General features: G+C 42.6%; 2 protein-coding genes across 2 annotated transcripts in view; one reads left to right on the plus strand and one right to left on the minus strand.

Moving 5' to 3' along the window:
• The first annotated feature begins 723 nt into the window (after positions 1-723).
• Positions 724-4047, plus strand: ube2t (ubiquitin-conjugating enzyme E2T (putative)). The gene is made up of 6 exons (XM_012815782.3): positions 724-1108; positions 1224-1293; positions 1379-1484; positions 1667-1765; positions 3118-3201; positions 3654-4047. Exons 1-6 carry the CDS (start codon positions 1000-1002, stop codon positions 3762-3764), a joined length of 579 nt encoding a protein of 192 aa, XP_012671236.1. The 5' UTR covers positions 724-999; the 3' UTR covers positions 3765-4047.
• Positions 4048-4080: 33 nt separating this feature from the next.
• The window catches only part of LOC105889849 (leucine-rich repeat-containing G-protein coupled receptor 6), a 61206-nt gene continuing 43404 nt past the window's right edge, over positions 4081-21882 (minus strand). Inside the window, exons 5-18 of the mRNA XM_012815779.3 lie at positions 18883-19098; positions 18293-18364; positions 14247-14315; positions 13562-13633; positions 13207-13278; positions 12390-12458; positions 11919-11990; positions 10971-11036; positions 10562-10633; positions 10022-10093; positions 9437-9562; positions 8411-8565; positions 6995-7075; positions 4081-6903 (exon numbers count right to left, since the gene is read on the minus strand). Of these exons, the coding sequence (XP_012671233.1) occupies positions 5669-6903; positions 6995-7075; positions 8411-8565; positions 9437-9562; positions 10022-10093; positions 10562-10633; positions 10971-11036; positions 11919-11990; positions 12390-12458; positions 13207-13278; positions 13562-13633; positions 14247-14315; positions 18293-18364; positions 18883-19098 (2449 nt within the window). The 3' untranslated portion in view covers positions 4081-5668. The remainder of the gene's footprint in view (positions 6904-6994; positions 7076-8410; positions 8566-9436; positions 9563-10021; positions 10094-10561; positions 10634-10970; positions 11037-11918; positions 11991-12389; positions 12459-13206; positions 13279-13561; positions 13634-14246; positions 14316-18292; positions 18365-18882; positions 19099-21882) is intronic.

Consider the following 21882-nt stretch of genomic DNA (forward strand, 5'->3'; position numbering starts at 1 on the left):
ATGTGCCTTTAACTGCCACTATGATAACTAAAATGTACTTCTGGATTGTTAACCTCTGCCCTATTTTCCCATTTTTTGGTGCTGTCAGATTTTTACTAGGGACAAAAACAATCTAAATCAGTTCAGTATTCAGTTAGAATGGTATAACTGCAAACCGCAAAACGGCTATAGAATGTAATCCCACGGGGCATACCTCTGCGTCAAAGTAAACATCTTTTTTCTGCGATTTACAGGCTCATAATGTAATTATAAATGTCTGACTTCATGGAAAGGATCCCTCTAGATAGACATGTGTCTATTTACCTTTATAACTGTAAAGAAACTGTAGAAAATGACAGTTTCTACAGTCCTTTTGTATAGAAACTGAAATTTTGTTTCTGTAGTTGGTCATTTGAGATTAAAATTGAATCAGTATGTGTGCTCTTTGGGGATTAAACACATGATATCGGTGTTGTCAAACCCTTGGCCTGCCAGTTTAATTGTTCTACCAATGTAGCCAGTTTCCAATGTAAAAGTATTTGCTGAATACTCTTTCAGGGCCTCAAGATGAAAATAGGCTAATAGAAAATTATTATTATTATTATTATTATTATGTGATCGACTCCCGGCGTTTTTTTGGAGCCATGTATGATGTATGATGGGACTTGAAGTTCTTATGAATACAAATACCGTTTGACCAATACACTTACAAACTCTGTTACCCGTGATGCTCCTCTGAGCGCGTAAACAGGAAAAAGGGGGAGACTTGAAATCTTTTGACGTTCACTAAGAAGTTAGTAGCCGTGAGTAGTCAGTATCTAAAAAGCTAAGACTGCATCGAGTTATTTGATTGTTTATCTACATTCTACTTGTGAAGTTTTACTTGCGTACCTTGACCGTAAACCTAAGGTTTAGCGGGCTAAGTTGTGGGAATTACTTATCCAAGATAATTGCACATCCAAGAAGTCATAGCAAACGTACTATTCTCAGAGAACGGTAATCACTGGAAGCTAGGTAGATATGCAGAGGAGTACTCGTCTTAAACGTGAACTACAGATGCTCACGACTGAACCACCCCCGGGAATATCATGTTGGCAGTCGGATGATCAAATTGATGACCTTAGAGCTCGTGAGTTCAGTAACCATCGAAGTCAATGTCTGTCGAATGAAAGCCGTGTGTCAACCAATGGTAGCTGTTAATATTGACACATCTCTACGAATATCTGAACTTCTTTTGAGTACAGAAATAGTTGGGGGTGGAAACACGCCATTCGAAGGAGGCCTGTTTTCTCTGGAGGTCAACGTGCCTGAAAGGTGAGGGTGCTAGCTAGCCAACTAACATTACTTGCCTAAGTTACCTGTCAAGCAACATTTATCTAAGAATATTTATGTCATACAGGTACCCCTTTGAACCACCCAAAATTCGTTTCCTGACTCCAATATATCACCCAAACATTGACAATGCAGGGCGCATTTGTCTGGATGCACTAAAACTTCCACCCAAGGTAGGCCTAATGCGTTGTCAAAATAGGGACGCATGAATGGGTGATGTGCACAGATTGGCCATGGAATGTTGTTATGTAGGCTATAGCATTAAGGGAGTACTGAGCCTGTGACATTTTTATGAGAAATTGAGCGTTGGTCATCACTCAAAAGAATCTGGTCATGTGTTGATTCTGTCATTTAGGGTGCTTGGAGGCCATCTCTGAACATCTCCACAGTGCTCACCTCTATCCAGCTCCTTATGGCCGAGCCTAATCCAGATGATCCTCTCATGGCAGACATTGTGAGTCCCATCTCTCTCAGATGTACACAGAGTTAAGGTTTGATGAGCAGAGCACTACAGTGAAAACCTGACACAGAAACGCACTTACACCCGTGTTGAACGGCAGGCCATGCATTTTAGTTCTCTAAGCAGAGCAGTAGTGCTTCGTGAGTATTTTGTCACATTCCAGTAGCTGTGCATAAGAAAATATGTGCAATCAGATATTGTGACAAAAAAAGGCTTGATGTCTGTAGACCAGAGACAAAGAGAAGTACCATACCGTTTAGGAAATGGACCAGTCTGTCAGTTATATCCAAGTAAAAGTGTCTTGGGGTCGGCCTCTCAATAGAGGGGATGCATTTGTTTGGCTTTTCAAAAATCTCTGACTGAAGAATACCCTTTCCTTTCGCCTTATTACAGTGCATGAAATGACCTGTATTGTTATTCCTAGGCTTCTTCTACTTCTTCTTCTTTTTACCGACTTCTGCGTTTAATTCAGGTCGAACCGCCTAACGTAGAAACTTTGTTTAAACTTTGTCGCGTATGTCTTGTAAAGGACACTTATGCTATGTATTTTTCACTTTTCTAAACTTTATACTTTTTTAGATATTAAAGAAAAACTAATACAAATTTTCCCATTGACTTACATTGGGCCATTATGACATCATAATAGGGTCATTAAACTGGCTTGCACCTGTGCTTCACTGACACCTGCGCCAAGGTTCCAAGGCTCCTCTTCTCTCTGTCCCTCTCCATTCAACTGTATAACTAGGAATATTAAGAGACACCTTCCATACTCTACTTTTTTTTCTGTCCATCTTTCTCTCTATCCCTCTCACTCTACTTTCTCTCACACTCCATCTCTCTGCTTTACTCCATTTTCTCTCCTTCTTTCAATATTTTCCCTTTTCCCCCTCTCTTTACTGTCTTTATCCAGAGCCACTCTTTTTCACTCTTCTTTCCTTCTTCCACTCTTCTTTCCTTTCTTCTTTCCTTCTTCCACTCTTTTTTCCTTTCTTCTTTCCTTCTTTCACTCTTCTTTCTTTTCTTCCTTTCTTAACTTTTGCATTTCATGCACTAGTATTTCCTTCAGGAAATGCATTTTCTAGTTAAACTATGCAATTTAAAATGCACATGTCTCTCAGGTGTATATTTCACTTTCAAGTAAAATGGTGTGCACTATATGGTTGCAAATGGTTCCTAAAGGTGATGGCAATTAAGTTAAATTTGAAGATCTACAGAATGCCAATATTTCAACATATTCTACATGGAATGCTCTTAATACACCTTTCTTGGTTCATTTCTAATTTAGAATGTGGTGACTCCTGTTTTCGTCTCCTCATTTCGGAAATAATATTGCCTTGTGTTTGCAGTCCTCAGAATTTAAGTATAACAAGAAAGTTTATCTGGAGAAAGCCAGAAGCTGGACGGAAAAACATGCTGTCCAGAGAAATTATGTAAGTTCTTAATTGTTTTGTTTAAAAAAAAAAGAAAAGAAAATGCTGCACAGTTTTCAGGATTCGTGTAGGTGGTCTGTTTTCCACATGACATGTTTTCACCACTAGAGGGAGCTGTATGTCCATTATAAAAGTGTGCCAATCTTGCAGTTGGGCCTTAGGGCAATTCTGAGACAGGTTTTGCACAAGGTGTCAGTGCAAGCATTTTTTTCCTTGTCACGGCCCCAGTAGGTTTGAAGGACATAGCTTTCAGATTCTTTATAACACCACAAGGATTGGTTATGTTTGTCAAACAGGCATATTAATAGAAAGGAAAATCAAGTTATCAATAAGATTGTTGAAGAGCTTTCCATATGAAGAGTTTTAAGTCAGTCCATGCCCTTCTAGTTTACTGTTCTGTAGATGCTGAATGTCACTTGGATAAAATGTATTTTTCTCTCCTGTGTCTAAAGGGCCAAGTGAAATCTGGAGAGAAGGCTCCTGAGGTTCTAAGTAAAGACTCATCTCGCAAGAGAGAACCTCTCAAGGAACAACCACAAGAGTCTAAGAGAGTCTGCCTTTAGTTTAGTTTAGTTTAGTTTAGTTTAGTTTAGTTTAGTTCTTAGTGATTGTGTACAGCCTTTTGTCATATTTTTTTCTTAATGCTCAGATTCACCAAATGGGTCTGTGAACATCTTACAACATTTTCTTTTGTGTGGCCCTAGTTTGTGTGCCACATTTTCGTTTCACTTTCATATATGCTGCTAAATAATTTCCTCCAGTATGTGTCTTTTTCTTCTAGCCCATGTAAATAATCAAATATTTTAGGTGTTCTTTCTATTTTCTGTAAAATAAATCTTTATTCAAGCAAAGAACAAATTTCTCACCAGCCATTGGGACTTAAATATATGAAAGTAATAATTTTATTAAATCATATTTTTTGTTGTACGTGTACAGAAATATGAAAATATGTACATCCAAAATAGTATGTGTTTTACAAACTATGGTATTTACTTTAATATAAAATTATATATAAATTTAACATGTTTTGTGTAAAAAGAGACGATCAACACACTTGGGGTACAATGAAATAATAGCATGCTAGGTCAGAGGTAGTTACACTGTACATACAACAGCTAGCCTACTATACACAGACAAAATGGCCATCCAAACTTGACTGCTGATCTAGATGGTAGTAAAATGTTTTTCTTTGTCTGTCAGTCTAAAGAACATGGAAAAAATGGAAATACATTATGTTTCTGCAGAATGTCAAACTTTACGTACTATACAAAATCAAGAATTGTGGGTGATTTCACATTCAGCAATACTGTGAATGCGATTTGGTAGGGGTCTGTAGTGATACACAAACAATTTATGACAAATTACTGCAGTTACAGAAACAGAATAAGGTTGCTTTCAGTAAATTCCCTTTTGAACCTATCATGAAATGAGTATTTTTGTTAACCTGTTACCAGTTAAACATATCCTGAGCCCATAATATGTTATAGTTTGTCCCTTTACTGACATTTACATCGTCTGTCGTTGTGCTTGTTCAGAGACTTGGTAGGCTGTATTGTAAAGTTAGTTCCTTTAGTTTTTTGGTGGACAGTTAATACATAATTGTAAAATAATGGAAATTTATAAAAGGCATAGTTGGTTCCATGCAAGGCAGGGCAAGTTCTGGAAAGCACTGAGGGAACACGAAAGAAGAGCTTCTGACAAATGTTAATGGTACACTTGCCTCTACTGCTGTCACACGCTAGAAAAATATATTTCATACCAAAAACCATGAGCACGTTGAGTGCAAATCATTCATGTTCATGAGAAAGCAAAGCATTGCATGTCTCAGCTCTTGAGGTAATCAAGAGTTTTGTGATCATCTGTGGTGTAGAGTTGGTGTAGTTTTCAGTTGGAGTCTCTGGAGATCTGCACATGAAGAAGAGCTGGACTGGGGATCTCTACTTTAAACTATACTGAAAAGCATAAAGTTTAACTCACTATGTCACAGAGAGAGGTGTGAAGGAAACATAATGGGAGATTCTTTGAACTAGTTTCACATTGTTAAATCTTGTATGTCTGCAACAACAGCTCTTTCTCTCATTTTTCTCTTCCCCCTCTTTGATGTGTTTTGTTTATGGTACTAAAAAACCTTTGTTACCTCCTTTTGCCATGTTAAAAAAATGAAGTTACAAGTCAGCCGCCACATGAGAAACAGCATCCTGAATATATAAATTAATCTGCTTTCCTGTGATGGCACAATAGCATGATGGTTGATGTTTCCCTGGGAAACCACAAACCACAAGCCCCACCATTTATTTGTGCATTCATCAAAGACAGTCACATAATGTTCCAAAATTTAAGGATTGATTCACTGCAGTGTCCAAGGAGAATATTCTGCTTTTGTTCTCTTTTTTTTCGTTCTCTCTCTCTCTCTCTCTCTCTCTTTCTGAAATGGTCCTTAGAAGTCTCAAATGGCCATATAATTGATTTACAAATGAGATGCGATGGGAGATGAGTGACATACTCCAGTGGGGAAGGAGCTGCCATTGATGCTGTCCAGCCCATTGACTCTCAAACACTCCTCCTCATTAAGGCACATTCCTGTGATAGACCCAGCAATACACTCTCTGCCCATGGGCAGCACCTTCTGCTGGCAGGGGATGAGCGGCACGGAGGGTGACCAGGGGTAGCGGTCCTCTGCCTCCATCTTGGGCAAGGCAGAGGAGTCGAACAGGGTGTCCACCTCGGCAAAGGACACCAGGGCTTGTGTGGAGTCATAGGAACTCTTCTCGGTCTCCATGGACACGAACGAATCTAATATCTCCTCCGGGGACAGCTTGGACCGGCTCCAGAAGAGCCTGGCATCTTCGCGGAAGTGGGGGTTGAAGAGGAGGTAGAGCAGCGGGTTGAGGCACGCCGGCAGGGGCAGCACCACCAGGAGCACGGACTTGATGACCTCCTCGGCCACAGGGAAGAGGCCCAGCAGTGAGGAGAATGTCAGGAAGGCCACGGGGCAGTAGAGCAGGCAGTTGGTGAAGATGAGCCAGGCCACGTGCTTGATCATGGCGCAGTCCCAGATGCTGTCGAACTCGCCCTTCATCAGGTCCCAGTAGAGCTTGATGTAGGTGCCGGTGATGATGAGGAAGCAGAGGGAGTTCATCATGATGAGGGCCACCATGAAGCCCAGTGTGGATGGACGACCCTCGGGCAGGGGAGAGGGCAGGCAGAGGGGCGACGCACCGTACTCACCGACCTTCACCAGCGGCAGGGCGGCCACGGCCACGGAGAGCAGCACGCAGGCGACGGCGGCCGCCCGCACGCTGCTGAAAGACGGCGACTTGCCGTAGGCACGCACACACGACACCGACACGCTGCACTGGACGGCCGCCAGTGTCAGGAAGAGGATGGACGCCTCAGAGGCGAAGATGGAGACGAAGCCCGTGGTCTGGCAGGCCGTGCCTGACTCCCAGCGGGCACCGTGCTGTGAGAACTGGCCAAAGGTCAGCACGTCCACCATAGCCAGCGTGCCCGTGCACAGACCGGTCAGGAGGTTGGCCCCGCCGATGGCGCCGATGACAAACTTGACCGGGGAGAGGTAGGTGGGCGACCCGAAGACGCTGATGATCAGCAGGCCGTTGCCCACGAGGGAGACGAGAGCGATGGCCCACATTCCCAAGCGCACAACCCAGCTATCAAACATGTAGTCGCAAGGCTTGAAGGGACCTGGCAGAAGAGCAAAGTGAAGCCTTAGTTAAACACACAATTACAATTTGGGTCTGTTTCAACACATACTGGCAGGGGGAAAAAAGTATACCTGGGAGTGGTGTGCACTGGATGCTGGTTTGTAGTTTGGATTCTTCAATTTCTAATTGGAATTCCTCCATGTCGAGGTCATCTACAAGACAACAGAATAGAGAGGGGAAATACAAAATGTCAGCTTGATTTTGAACAACAATATTATGCAATGATGACTGCTTGATCCAAGATAAAGTTTCATAGTAAACATGTTTGACTCAACAGTTCCCTCACCTCAGAAAATGCCACTCGCACCAACATTTTCGAGGTTTAATATTTTCCCCCAAGCATAGTAAATCTTGCATGTAATTGAAGGCAAGGAAAATATTTTACCTACTTGAGGGCCAATTTATACCCATTATCATTGTGTGTTCATACTCTGTTTTTGTTATCTTAAGATAACATTCATGTGCGCATCTAGATAATCTTACCCATTCAATCTTGTTTCAAATAGACCCTTTGAAAGGGTAATTACAGAGTGCTTTCAAGTGTGCACGTCGAATGGATTTCATATGAAAGAATGTATGGCGAAAAAAAAGAAACTCAAATGCATGTGGTTAGTGCAGATTTGCACTAACATGTTTGCTCTTTCCTAATTAAATATAGATACGAGAGAGCCAGAAATAGCCCACAGTCTGTTTAAGTTCATTACAGTGCATAGTTGCAGAGTGCTATAAAAGGCTGTATTGTGTTCTTTCCATCAGGTAGACCATCTGTGACCCAGCTTTGCTCTGAGTAAAAGTTTTTCTTAGAGGATCTTGCAATAGTATTGACAGAAAGTTTGAAGGCTCCAGACATTGTTGTGAAACTGCGCCGTTTGCCGGAATGGACACCATGTCTAGCCTTATGCTGCAATCCCACAAATCTTCACTTCATCCATTACTGTCTGGAAACATGCGGTTGAATTTGAATGGAGCGAGGGGGGCATTTCTGATGACCACTGATCCAAATTACTTTGAAAATGATTGAATGGGCTTGTGGCTGGCATTGCAGAAGCTCATGTGGTGGGACTGGCAGCAACAAGTGTGCAGGGACAAATCAAATGACCAAACCCAGAATAGAAATATACAAAAACATCCTTCACGTCGTGGTGTGCCAATGTGTCTCTCTGTCTTTCACATAGCCTCTGATAACATGGATGTAAAGGTGGCACCTCTGCTAAACCCTATGAGAGTAGCCACGTTTCTTTTTAGAGTGTATTGAAAATGAAAAACGTCCTTGTTTTGTCATCACCTAAACTACACCTCATAGGATTCTGATGAACTGAGCAGAAATCTGGCAGGCCGAGCGCTTCTCATGTGAGAGTTTCCAGACTATTATTCAAGCAAAGCCTCTTAGGTTATATAGTGCCAGGACACATTACATCATAGAAGGTTCATCATTTATTTATAATGGCAGTCATTGTTATTGGATGGAAATGTTATACCATACTTACAGTTGCTGTCGGCATGGATGGGAAATAAAGCTATGGTCCTCTTATGCAGGTCGTCATCTTCACTCATTTGCTCAGTATCCCATTGGTTGAGGGACTTGTGGCTGCTGCAGGAGCCATACACACAGCACTGGTAGGCGTAGGGCATTTCAATCACCCTGTTGAGGTAATGTGTTGGTAATGGTCATTTATAACAAGTGATGTACATACTAGTTATATTTCTAGGATAGCTTTGGCAGTGCATGTGTAAAAGGTACATTCAACTCATAGTAGGATGCATATTTGGAATGTCTAAATAAAAAGACAGAGAGGAAACAGCAACTTGTTTGTAGTGCACAGTAGTGAAATGTCTTTATCAAGATTTTTGATTTGGAATATCACTCATCTCAACCCCATTAGTGTTTCTTCTGTGAATTTTGGAAAACACCTTTAGTCCCGTGTCACATCTCCATATGTCTACTGCAGGGGCCAATCATGAAAGCTAGAGACAGTTCATCAGTAGACGGCCTGTGCTGCCCCTAGCCATATGTGAATGACAGTCAAGCAAGAGCAGTAATAGGTAAGACCCACAGAGGCCTGGGAATGATAGCTTTTTGCCCCCAGGGAAAATGAAGTCAAGGGAAATACAATATACTGTAAACAGATACTGCTTTAGGCATCTCATGGTGCATGCAGTGACTGAGGTAATGGATCAGGTCATTAAACATTTCAGCTTTCTGCTACTGTCATGGAGAAGGACTCCTGTGTCATCTGGGTTTTGTTTTTTATTGTTGCAGTCCAAAGTTGCTCTTGTCCTTATTTATTTATTTTAGAATTTGGTCAATAATCAGAGGCCATATGTTGTGAGGGTTTCACTACCGTTTGAACTACTTGATTTATGTTTTCACAAAACTATACTGAGAAACACAATTGTCCTTGTTTCTTTTATTTAGTGAACAGTGACTAAATCTAAAGATACCGTTTTCCCCCAGGTATCTCTGTGCAGAGTATTGAGTATTTGAACACATTATCCCATAAGGGTTCTTCTACCTTATCTTGGGGAAATCCTCCTGTCTGAAAGAACTGGAGAGGGCCATGTTTCCTCTCAGCTTTAGGTGTGTAAGGCTGGACAGTCCCACCATGGGCAACGCACTTAACTGATTTTCTGTCAGGTCACTGTGAAAAGGGAGAGCTGGAGTTAGAGTCTTTCAATGCAGAAGAACGTTCATGGAAATCTACTCTTAAAGATGCTACCGGTCTACTACAGGTGTTGCAACAACTTTGTATGCCTTGTTCAAGAATACATCATTGCATTCTTTTCATACAGTCTATTTAATCTGTTGTGACTGACTACATAAGTCTGCACCACAGCAAAAGGATTTTTTCATTATTACAACCACAACTTCTTAAAACCCAAGCCAAGAAAAACATTGAGTCGATGACACAAATACTAAAGTATGGATCAAGGAATCTGAAGGTTTATACTAAAGAAAAACACTTGGCAAGCCAGGCTTTAATTAAAGCTTCGGCAAGCTGGCAGCTATCCTCGTGTTCACTGGAAACAGTGCCATTTTTTTATTATTTTTTTAAGGGGAAGACATGAGCAAAGGCAATCATGGTAAGAGCGTCACTCACAGTTTTACCAGAGAGTGCAGAGATGAGAAGGCTTCTGGGTTAATCGTCTCTATCTTGTTCCAACTGAGGTCCCTGCAAAAGATGGTGGGTACATGTAAAACATGGCCACACAGTGTAAGCTCAACCGCAATTTCATCAGTGAGGCAAATATCTGTGTGACTGTCATCTGTATCACTTCAGGGTCATGTCTCATGTAGGCCACAGGGTGGGAGTGTTAAGCAGTATGAATGACTCCAGCAACATATAGGACTGGCAATGTGAGCGCTTCTGTTACTTGTTCAAGTCAATGTTTCACATACTGAAAGACAACTTCATTTCATAAGACGTGTGTGCACACAGCCTGCGCATAGCAAGTGGACTTGGACTTGGAAGGGATACTCAAATGACATGAGTAGCCTGTATTTTTGAGTTTGTGTAGTCTGTGTGTGTGTGTGTGAGTGTGTGTGTGTGTGTGTGTGTGTGTGTATGAGTGAGTATGTGCATATATATGAGCATGTGCGTGCATACATGTGTGTGTCTTTAGATGGGGCGTGCACGTACAGTGAGCGTAGGGAGGAGAGCTGCTGGAATGTGTTCGCCTCGATCTGCCGAATCAGATTGTGCTGTAGTCCTCTGCGGAGAGTCAAAACAAAAACCTAGAGTTACCTCAGCTCTACCGTGCCACTGACAGCCACGGCGAACGACACTCATTCTGCAGTATATGGGGGCTTACTCAGCAAGGAAATGACACCATGGTGTGTGAGAAACAAAACCCAACAACCCAACTGATTACAGCACAGTATCACCTTTGTTGCACAAAGAGCACAGATAGATGATGTCAACTTTTCAGGGCATTGAGATTTCATAGCATAACCCCCTTGACTATGAGCTCAGTGGTTGCCTAGCATGTGTAATGAATAGGGGTACAGTTCAAGCACAGATAGAGAACAGAAGTTGCTCACAAACTCACATTTCCTGGAGTGATTTGCAGTGACAAAAGCTTGGGAGTTCTTCAATCTGATTATGAGACAGTTCACTGCAAAAAAAATTGAGATGTTCTTTTAGTTACACAGTGCAGGGCTTTTTGCTGCATGATTTTAGAGGGTGATGTCAGGATGGTGAATCATTTTACTCTGGGTTGCTCCTACCTTCTCCCATCTGCTGTTGACATTTTTGTATAATAAGCCTAGCACAACAATTAGACCACTGCCAAGATTTGAGCTTAATCTAGCTGTATCCCTTCTTATATGACTGTCCATTTCAATCGTCATGACAATAGTCAGAGTAGCGCGTGCGTGTGTGTGTGTGGGGTGCATCGTCTTATCCAATGGAGTTAATTGAAATAAGATGGATTTAGTGGACCCTAAAAAAGTCAGGTGTTGAAACATTGCACATATACATGAAAAAAAATGGTGGTTTGTTCTACAGGGCCATATGGATATCAGCAGTCACATGAATTTTCTCCTCAGCAGTTACATGTTACAGAGCTTTCCCCTTGCGATTGAAGTTTTATACCAGAGTGTGCTCTGTGTCTGGATGTTGAAAGCTTTGCATCAGTGTATTTTTGGGTGAATTCTGAAAGCCTGACCAAAGGCTTGATCAGCGGTGTACCCACAAGCCTTGGACATTCTTGAGCATCACAAGACGAGTGACAGCAGGAAAACAACATCATCATTTAAATGTTGAGCAAGAGCATTGGTTGGAGAGCGGAAAAACCAGGCCAGACAACCAGCTCCCATTTAAGTCAGTGCTGAAGCAGCAGACTCCATATTAACCTTCCTCATACTCTACCTCAACATGGAGGTCTTAGTGAGATATTGGCATACTGTGTGAAACAATTTAACTTCTACTACTAAGTCACTCCAGCAAACAGACTAGAATCTGTATGTTTCCTGGTGGATGAGGACTGAATACTCACAGCGATCTTAAGTTGGGCAGCTGCTGGCAGAGACTCTGGGGTAGGGTGGTGAGGCCAGCTCTGGTGAGGGCGCTGAGGAAGGACAAAAGAGGCAGAGCGAGAGTTGGTGAGGCTCCAGGGGTTATTGTGCAAATCAACGCAAGCAAGCACAACTCTATTTAGTAAACAATTACTACCATGGATTCTGAAACAGCGCCATCAGTCGCCTTGACGGTTTGAATGGCTGGCGTGGTTTCAATGGCTCTATTTTAGTCCGTGACATGCCAATTAGTTATTTAATCAGAGAAAAACCAATTCTGCCAATATCCTCTAAATAGCACCGAGCCTGTTCACAGTGATCGTTAAACTCAAATGACAACCCACAGACCCCTTTAGTATTATGCATCTAGGGTTAGTTATGTCTCGCTTCACAGATAATATTGCAGTTTATGTGGAGGGGAAAAAAGAAAACAAAAGTGGAGACACACTCACAGTATTTCCAGACTGGTTGTTCCTTTCAGGTCAGGGAATTCTTGAATTTCCGTGGCTCCATTGAGGGAGCTGTGGAGTGTGGTTAGGACTCATTAGTTTGGTTCATTACGCCAGCACAGACAGGAAAGCTAGCAGCTGCAGCCTCAGAGAGAGAGAGGCAAAGGCAGAGAGAGAAAGAGAGACGTGCGAGAGCTGGCCTGCTCGTTGGGAAGGCAGCTCTGCGCTTGGAGCTCTGGAATCTGAGGTAGACCAAACATTTGAGCCCCAGCACTTCATTGCAATGAGCTGTGATAACAGCGCTCGTCTAAAGCACACATGGTTGGCTCCCGTGGAGAGCTCTGGCGGTGGAATCAGTCTTTAGTTCATCATCATGATTCATGCTAATGTGATACCATTAAGAAAATTCATACACTGGAACAAAGACGCTGATTACAGGATAAACGTATAGACGGCTAGGTGTACTTCTGCGTGACACTGATATGCAGTCAGTCAATTATGGACATAATTTGCCACCTCTTAGATTGTCACAGTTCTGAAGATGGATGAACGTTACGCATGCAAATTAAGATATGAAAAACAAAACAAAAGTATATTTTAGAGATTTAACGTGACACTCGGAACTGCAATAAATCATAGAATTGCTAGTCTTACCCGAGGTAATTTTAGCCTCTGATGGAAAATTATACATTTAGGAAAACCTTTGTCTGTACTTCAGCAAATACGTGTTTGAGTTTGTCTTAACAGGGTAAGTATAGTTTTACCAAAACATTTCACACATTCATCAACTCACAAATTAGATTTGACACAGAACACTCACAGGGTATGTAACTTTGGTAAGAACTGGAAAGCAGATCTGCCCACAAACTGGATTGGATTCTCATAGAAATTTCTGTGGGAAATGAAAAGAGTGAGTGAGGAGAGAGTTCAAGCTGTCGGGGAATATGGTTCAAATATGACATTAACTTTCACAACATAATTCACTTCTCCCACTTCATTGTCTTTCAATTTGCCTGCAATGTGAGTTACATTACTGAATATTGAAGCAAGTGAATGTCACCCTAACAGGCATATTTGGCCCGAGTACAGAAGAATTCCGCACAGTTCGGCAGGATTAGGGGACAGGCCCTGGGAAGTGTTGTGAGGGACTCCCATATAAAAGGAGAGACACTCACATGGTTTGTAGCAGTGGGTTTCCCACAAAAGCCCGTTCTGGGATGGCCTTAATATTGTTGTTGTGGAATCCCCTGTAACAAGCAAAATGTTCATTGTATTGCAACACAAATAATCAAATCCGCAAATCATAGTGCGGCCACTATGTACAAGTCTTACAGTGTCTGTGAGAAAAGTTTCTTTACATGTTACAAAACTACAAAGACTGTTGGGAGATCATAATTTTACTCTTAATCCATTATTGCCCCACAATTTGTCATTATAACATGCAGACAGATATGCCAAGAAATAAGCCTGGATCTGCATCTGGATCACTCTAATGTGGATAATGGTTTTGTAAAGTGAATTAAAAATAATACGGAATACGTCACATCCAACGGGCAGTACCCTAATGCCTTGCACATGCACCTGTTCCACTGCACAAACACAGCTGAAAAACACTTTGGGACACATGAGCCGGAAAGACTCCAATCCTCACTGAAGAGCATGTGCTGGGGTCGAGGGAGATAGTATCAGCGGGCCACGTTGTGCGCAGTAAACGGGATTAGCAGGGAAAACGGGAACATTGCAGCCATACCAGGCGGCGAACATGAAGAGGCTCAATAAAGCCTGGCCCGTTGGCTGGGTTAGGTGACAAGGGTGAGGGGGGGACTGGCTGAGGTGGGAATGGGTTCTGGGGATACTCACAGTTCCTGAAGCTTCGCCAGGGTCCGAATAGCCACGGGGAACTCTTGCAGCTCATTGTAGTTCAGCTCCCTTCAAGAGAAAAAAAAGAGTGAGGAGGGACATGCCCATAAATTTTTATAAAATTACAGGTTCACGCACAGAACCATGAACCCTGTGAGAATAATAAACAACAAATCAGAGAGAATGGTTTCTACATTATGGTTCTAATGGAGATGACAATCTTCTCTATCTTTTAAAATATGCCTGTATTGTATCTACGACATCCACGGAGACTAGTGCTGTCAGAAACAGTGTTTATCAAAATGGAGGCAGAACTTTCACAAGTGGCTCTGGTTTACATATAGATTGCTCTCAGGGACTACTACAGCTGTGGCAAGGTAACTGAACATTACATGACCCCGATCCCCATCTCCACCCCACCCCACCCCCCCCCCCCCCCCCCCGCATTAAAATTACGACGTGTATGTATTTCATTAGCACGCTGGGGAGCTCACGTCAAAGGCTTGATGCCGAGCACAAACAAGAGTGGTTGCCATGGACGATCGGCTTTATACGCAGGTGCTTGAACAATACGTTTATCAAAGTCTACCCTCCTCTCCAGAGAGACTTCACTGCTTTTCTTGGATGTCTAATGTTTCTTTTCATCTTGCTTTCCACTCCAGGTTTCAAGGAGCAATTATTGGGGGGAAAATCCTATAATTGAACAAGAGCTGTAGGTTTTTTTTTCTCTCTCTCTCTCTCTCTCTCATTTTTTTTTTTTTTTCTTATTTCTCATTTGCCCAGTAAATGAACAGTGCTTGAAAGGGAGAATGGGATGATGGTAAATAAAAGGATGTAAATCGTCTGGTTTTTGGCTCTGGCGTCCTCATCCATGGCCCAGCCCGTCGTCACCGCGTCCCGTCCCGTGGACTAAGAAAACAGAGGGCTGAATATACCTCATTATCCATGTAATTATGAGTCTTATCCCTCAGTGTTAAGTGTAAGCTTTCAAAACAGTCTAAATGTTTATATATTTTTCCTTTCAGGAGAGAGAGAGAGAAAGAAAAAAAAGAAATAAAGAGAGGGAGGAAAAAAAAACTTTCTGGCTGGAGGCCACCTCTTTTGAAGTGAGCTTGCGAATGAGAAAGGACCTGCCTTGGCGGCTAGCCAGAGTGGGTAAAACACTCAGTCCTATGATAGAGAAATACACCCTTTAGCAAAAGCCAGGTGCCCTCTTCTTCCCCCTTCTGCACATATGATCCAGCAGCTGTGAAGTGCCGTCACTTCCCCCAAAAAGAGCACTGCACCCTGAAAGCCCCTATTACCTAAGTTCTGTCCCCATGGCCTGACTTCGATGTGTAAGACACACGGGTGGTGCGTCAGACCAAACATTTCACTGGTTATTTTATTAGAAACACGTTAAAAAAAAGAGACCTGTAACGTTTAACTCGTTCCACGAATAAATGTTTTAGTGTGACAACGCAAAACACAACAAACTATAACTCCACCAGTAAAACAGATGGAAAAAATGGGTGGTACCAGGCGAAGCTCAGGCTGCAATGTGTGGGTTTAGTCTTTAGCACTTTGAAACATCAATCAGTTGGTGCTTTGAAAAAAAGAATCTTAAATAAGCTTGAATAAGGCTTTTAATTTCCTGGGCCAAGTGCACAGACTGAATCAGAGGGTGTGCTGCCTTTGCTGTTCCAATGAGCACCATGCCCAACAACAACACTCTCAGGGCCCTGACTCCCTTTTGCCCACAGGGCCTGGCCACTTACACACACACACACACACACACACACACACACACACACACACACACACACACACACACACACACACACACAGGGCTCACACACCCGAGACGACCCAGGCCACAGCCACTGATCCAGCCTGAGCAGATGGCATTGGTTCGGCCTCCAGCTCAGGTTACACGTAAGCGATTTCCTTTGCGAGGATTAGCAGGACATTCTGCCTGCACTATGACGGCAGTAAAAAAAACTGCCATCTGATACGTGACCTGCCCTCACAGTCGTGTTGTGCTGGCCTCCTGGCCACAGTTGTAAACACTCTGATCCAGAAATTATTATTATTATTATTATTTATTTATATATTTTTTAACATTCATGATTATTTGCTGTCCACTAATGCGTATTTCTTACCTAAAAGGAACGCATAATATTTTGATCAATACCTGAAAATACGTTCAGGGTTTAATTGATTTTACATGTATTTTCCATTGATTTTGCATGTAGCATGTGCATAGTTTTTCACTGTGGTCTCTCCCTCTCTCTCCCTCTCCCTCAAGTGTGTGTGTGTGTGTATGTGTGTGTCTGTGTGTGTGTGTGTGTGTGTGTGTGCGTGCGTGTGTGTGTGTGTAAGTTGGGTGTTTGCTTGTATGATACTTTCAAATCTTAAATACTTCATATAAAGAGCGAAACGTCATTCTTAACACTTCAGCGGGCCATTAAAAAGCAGGTGTCAAACACTCAGTATCCTGGAGACCACCATGACTCCAGCATATGCTAAATCCTTTAAAGTAGAGAGTTCCCATACCCGACTTGACTCTTTTTAATGCATAACACCAGCAAATGCAGTGCAAATTGGCTTTATAATCCTAGCCACATAAAAGGTGTGTGTGTGTGTGTGTGTGTGTGTGTGTGTGTGTGTGTGTGTGTGTGTGTGTGTGTGTGTGTGTGTGTCTGTGTGTGTCTGTGTGTGTGTGTGTGTGTGTCTGTGTGTGTGTGAGAGAGAGAGAGAGAGTGAGTCTGAGTATGAGTGACAGTGTTTATGTGTGTCTGTGTTTCTTCTTACTGAAGAAAAACTATATTCCTGACTTTCCAGAAAAAACTTTCCTGAAAATAGATATTTTATAGTTTTACTTCAAGTATTGGGTATGTGAATAGATGTATTTTTTCTAAAAGAGATCAATTTGCCAAAAAAAGTTTGCTCTAACTGCAATCACTCAGCAAATCTTTTAACATTTACTTGCATTTGGTCCTTAAACTTTAGAGCTATTTGCATAAAACTGATAGTCCTTGTTCCACATATCAGTACACAAATATCTTATGCACTACAGCGCACAACCCCCTTGGAGTTGAGATGTGAGACAAGTGTTGGCCAATTGGCACACATTCTATGACAGTGTGCCACCATACAGCTGCCATCAAACATTCCGTGTTCCTCACATGCCTCAGATGTTGCCAGAAGAGTTCCGGAATGCTTCAGCGTAGTTGAATCAACAAGAGACCACTTTGTGGCGGCTCCTCACTCAAGTTGCCCTTTTGCTCCGTGTTTCAGGCCACAACATGTGTACTCATATGCTCATAATGTTTTCCTGATTTTCAAAATGAAATGACAGAGATGTTTTTGATTTTCCAGTGCTGACTGATCCAAGTTATTGGTCTGCATTACTCTCAATATATATATATATATAAACTTCATAGGCCATGTGCAGTTTAGATTAAAGATTCTAATGAACCTGTCATACTGCAGTACGCAATTTAGCAGTTGCATAGTTACCTTTAAGTAACCTTTATTAAATCATCCCTTTCATCACAGCAGTATTTTCAGTCAACAAAATACACTGTAATTTATCAAGCGTATCCAATGGTTATCTGTGTATACACAGTGAAAGAAAACACTGTGTAAAAACTAGGGTAGCGCTCCTTCACAGCTACCCTACAATCTGCTGATGAACAGACTGACAGCATAATAACAGAACGTTTTACAACACAGTATTAAGACTGCTCTTTTGATTATTAATGATTGACTCCATCAAAGGTATTTCTCTGCTGTTGGACCCGGTTTTAAGATTAAATCAGTTTTTTTTTTACACGTAAATAGGCATACATTTCAGTAAGTGATTATGCTGGAAAAATTTGAGGTCAGTTTGAAGTTGTTAAATGAAGGCTTCTCTCTTTAAATAAAGATTGATTTCATTAGTATATTGTTAGGAAGTCTCAGTCAAAGCTCTCACATAACAAATAAAGAAGTTCCTGAGAAGCATCAGTGACGGGAACTGAAAACCCTGTATTTTAACATTTATATCATCAGTAGGTACTTACAGAGTCTCTAGGCTGTACAGTCCCTCAAAGCAATTCTGTCCCAGGGTTTTGATCATGTTGTTATGAAGATGCCTGGAAATCAAAGTGGTAATTATAATCAGAGTACACATTCAAACAATTGTTTGAAAAACAAACAGTATGATTTTGCTGGTTGCAAGCATGACCTCAATCATAGCCCCAATGTTATGTCTGCATGGTATAATACTGCTAATTTCTTAGACAAAATCCACATTATAAACTTTCAAAAAGAGACCAGAGCAGTGTTTTTTGTGTGTTAATGAACTGTAACAAGGATTAAAAGGCTTCAATTAAACCACTACTCATGTGTCAAATTAAATTTCAAGCCTCTTTTGGCAAGGTTCACCCATGGGCCTTTGGCCACAGTGTATCACCCATTCAGACATAAGTATTGTGCAGGTCACATCTGTACAATAACATTTTTAACACAGGTTTTTACTACTGCTCACACTGTCAATCATCTTATTATTAGAATACACAACCACCTCTCTGTATAGTCCTTATTTCTGTACACAACTTACATGCAAGTCCAATGTCTATGCATTTACATGACATGTGTGCACTCTACTTACAGCACGACCAGGTTAGAGAGATTGCGGAAGGCGTTGTCAGGGATGTGGCTGATGCGATTGAGTGCCAGGGTCATCGCCTGCAGGGAGGCCAGGTTATTGAGGGCACCCACTGGGATCTCCGTCAGCGCGTTGTCATCCAGCCAAAGATGCCGGAGGGACCGGAGGCCAGAGAAGGTCTGTGGAGGGACCTCCACTATCAGGTTGGCATCCAGACGCCTGGGTGGACAGGACAGGACAGGATTGATTTAAGGGGGAGAGAAATACACAAATTCAAATGCTTTATGGGACAGGGATGTCTGAAGGCTCTAAGCATTCAAAGATGTGCTTATGACCTTTTTAAAAGTTCTTGGTATAGATGTATGTCTAAGTATTCCCCCAAGTTTGCTTTGAAATAGATGAGGGAGTTTTGTCAACAGTGGATATCAAAATACGACAATGGTAGGGGTCTTTTTTTCCCCATTCAAACGATGAGACGCTATTGGCCTTGTGCCACTGGAGGTATTTGGCCACCATCAAACTCTTCCCTGAAGTGACTGTTTGCTTCCAAATGGCCCCCATAGCTTTCAAACTAGAGGCAAGATAGTTGGCTCTGGACCCACTGATGCCATAGTCACTTCAGTTCTGTGGGGAAAAAGCTTCTTTTCTCCCTCTCAGGCACAGAGTCACTCCTTTTCTTCCTGAGCAAAAACAGGGAATTCCTTATAAAGTCAAATTGAAAGAGGCCGAGGGAGCTGCTGGAAGGGAGGGTGAGCCTGGTCCTTCCTACAGCCTCTTGTTGTGGTCTGGTAATTTTACATCTTGGCTTTGAGATCTCACTGCAGTACTTACGTCAGAGCTCCAGTTTTCCTTCCTCTCTTTTGTCTTTCCCTCTGCAAGAATCGCAGCTCCCGAGGCTCCTTGGGTGCCATCGAGGATGATTTATACCTGCGCTTGATTAAGCTATATTTAACTGCACCAGCACAGACATGCTCATTGGCACCCTCTCTCTGCAGTGTACTTCAGAAAAACCATGATTGTAAAACTCTTGAGCGAGTGTCCTTTCCTCTTCCTTAACCTGATCTGCCAGTGAAATCCAGGCCGTGCGAGAGGAAAGGGGGGGGGGGAGGATACATTAATACATTAATTACAGGTGATACTCCCAGGATGGTTTTGAGAGGGGTTTAATCAGTTTAGACGTGTACTGTCGCCACTGAGAAGATTGTACATTGATCCAAACCACATGAAGGCATACTTCGGCTCAAGCCTCCACTCTGTCATTTTGCCTTTGCAAATCTGTATATGACTCACGACTCACTTCCAATTGTCTAATTTCAGGGATTTTTGCTTTACTGCAACGGCTGTGTGGTGTGAGAATCAGAAAACGGTGCAATTGATGAGTCACATCGAATGGAAAGTTTTCAGGGAATAATGGTGAGGCCACACTGAGAGGCAGAAAATGCATGCATCTGAAAAAGGAAAAAAAATGGAAGAAAAGTTAAAAGCTGTGAAACGGCGGAGAGGCAATCAATGACTTCTGGAAATAATTGAAGGGGCAGGCGAACGGAATTCTTCTGCATATCAGGGGATCGAGGAGCGCCTCCTCCTTCTTCTCCTCTCTTCTTTCTCGTCCGTCCGCGAGCAGGCCTTGATGTCTCCACAACCAAGATAAATGTGAGGCCATCCCTCCACCCTCCCCCCCCCCCCCCCCCCCCGTGTCAACAAGCGGCCTCTTTGATGTAATGGATGTACCCCGTTTCCAAATCGGGACATGTGCCTGGAGACTCCGCAGGCCTTCCTCCCGTCCGTGATGTATGACAGCGCTCGGGCACGTGGGGGCCGATGTGATCACTTCCTCTCCCAGTCTCCCAGCGGACCTCCCCCCCTCACACTCATTCGTTTCACCCTGGCCTCTTTCACCCTCTAGTCACTCCAGGGCTCGGGGTTAAGTTCGGAGCTAAAATTAAAGTGTCACAACTTGAGTGATTCTTTGGACTTGATCCAGGGTGTTTCATCTATCAGCATGGTAGGACGTGGAGATGGTCAAAAAGTGTTTGGACAAGATAAGGGATTAGGCATTAAAAATGTTGAAAACACTTTTAAATTAAAAATATTTGTATTGCCTTGAGGAATTGTTTTTGTCAGTTACATCAAAGTCTAAATGATACCCTAGCCCCCAAATAATGGGAATCAATGAAAGGTAAGGTAGTTACAGGAGACAGAAGGATTTATCACCCCTGTTAAACACACTTCATTTTGGTTTGCCTCTGGCGTTGTTTCTGGGCAGTTGTACAAGTTGCCCTCTTTTTTTCATATGCGTTGAAAAAGATGGGAATCTGTGGCTGCAGGGTATGTGGTCTGTTTGCTGCCCTTTGAGGAGCGAGAGATGAGATCTGCCCCCTGCCTTGCTCCCCCTCTAAGCCTAGCTCCACTCTTTGGGAGGCGCCAGGCAACACCAATTTCGAAGCCCCCACTAGTAATTTAGTGATCGGTGACTTATCATTAGCCCCAAATTACGTGTTTTGAGCTTATCAAATGTTTTTTACTTTGTGTATGAGAGAAAGTGTGTGTGTGTGTCTGTGTGAACCCACGCAAGTGTGTAGATTGAGATGGAGTGTTTGACAGTGGGGGAGGAGAATTTGGGGAGTGGGAAAGGGGGGGCATTAAACACCTTGCTCAATCATCCCTTCTTTTGTTGGGTGGGTTTGAAAGTGAGCGTGAGGTTGGCTGGCGGCCAACTCTCGGCTGTGCTTCAGGGAGGCCCTGGCCACAAGTTAGTGTCTGGAGTCATTGGTGGAACCAGGCATGTCTTCCATTCGGAAAAACTCCGTTGGTGGCAAAGAAATTAAATTTGTACGCCATGACTCTAATGAAAACATCCTCGCAAGGTAAAGGAAATGACCAAATGGATATTTACATGGAATTATTCATTTGGAAAACAGGGCCTGCAGAGCCTTGGTGGTATTGTGCAGTGGAGGCCAGAGCAATTTGATGGAATTGGGGGTAGATGGACCTGGAACAGAT

The sequence above is a fragment of the Clupea harengus genome, chromosome 4, assembly GCF_900700415.2.
Source record: "Clupea harengus chromosome 4, Ch_v2.0.2, whole genome shotgun sequence".
NCBI classification, from domain to species: Eukaryota; Metazoa; Chordata; class Actinopteri; order Clupeiformes; family Clupeidae; genus Clupea; species Clupea harengus.

Bases quoted from the DNA above. Each gene is read 5' to 3' on its own strand.
- ube2t (XM_012815782.3), top strand. From the start codon at position 1,000: ATGCAGAGGAGTACTCGTCTTAAACGTGAACTACAGATGCTCACGACT. The intron at 1,109-1,223 runs GTGAGTTCAGTA...TTTTGAGTACAG, and splicing joins AATTGATGACCTTAGAGCTC to AAATAGTTGGGGGTGGAAAC. The intron at 3,202-3,653 runs GTAAGTTCTTAA...CTGTGTCTAAAG, and splicing joins ATGCTGTCCAGAGAAATTAT to GGCCAAGTGAAATCTGGAGA.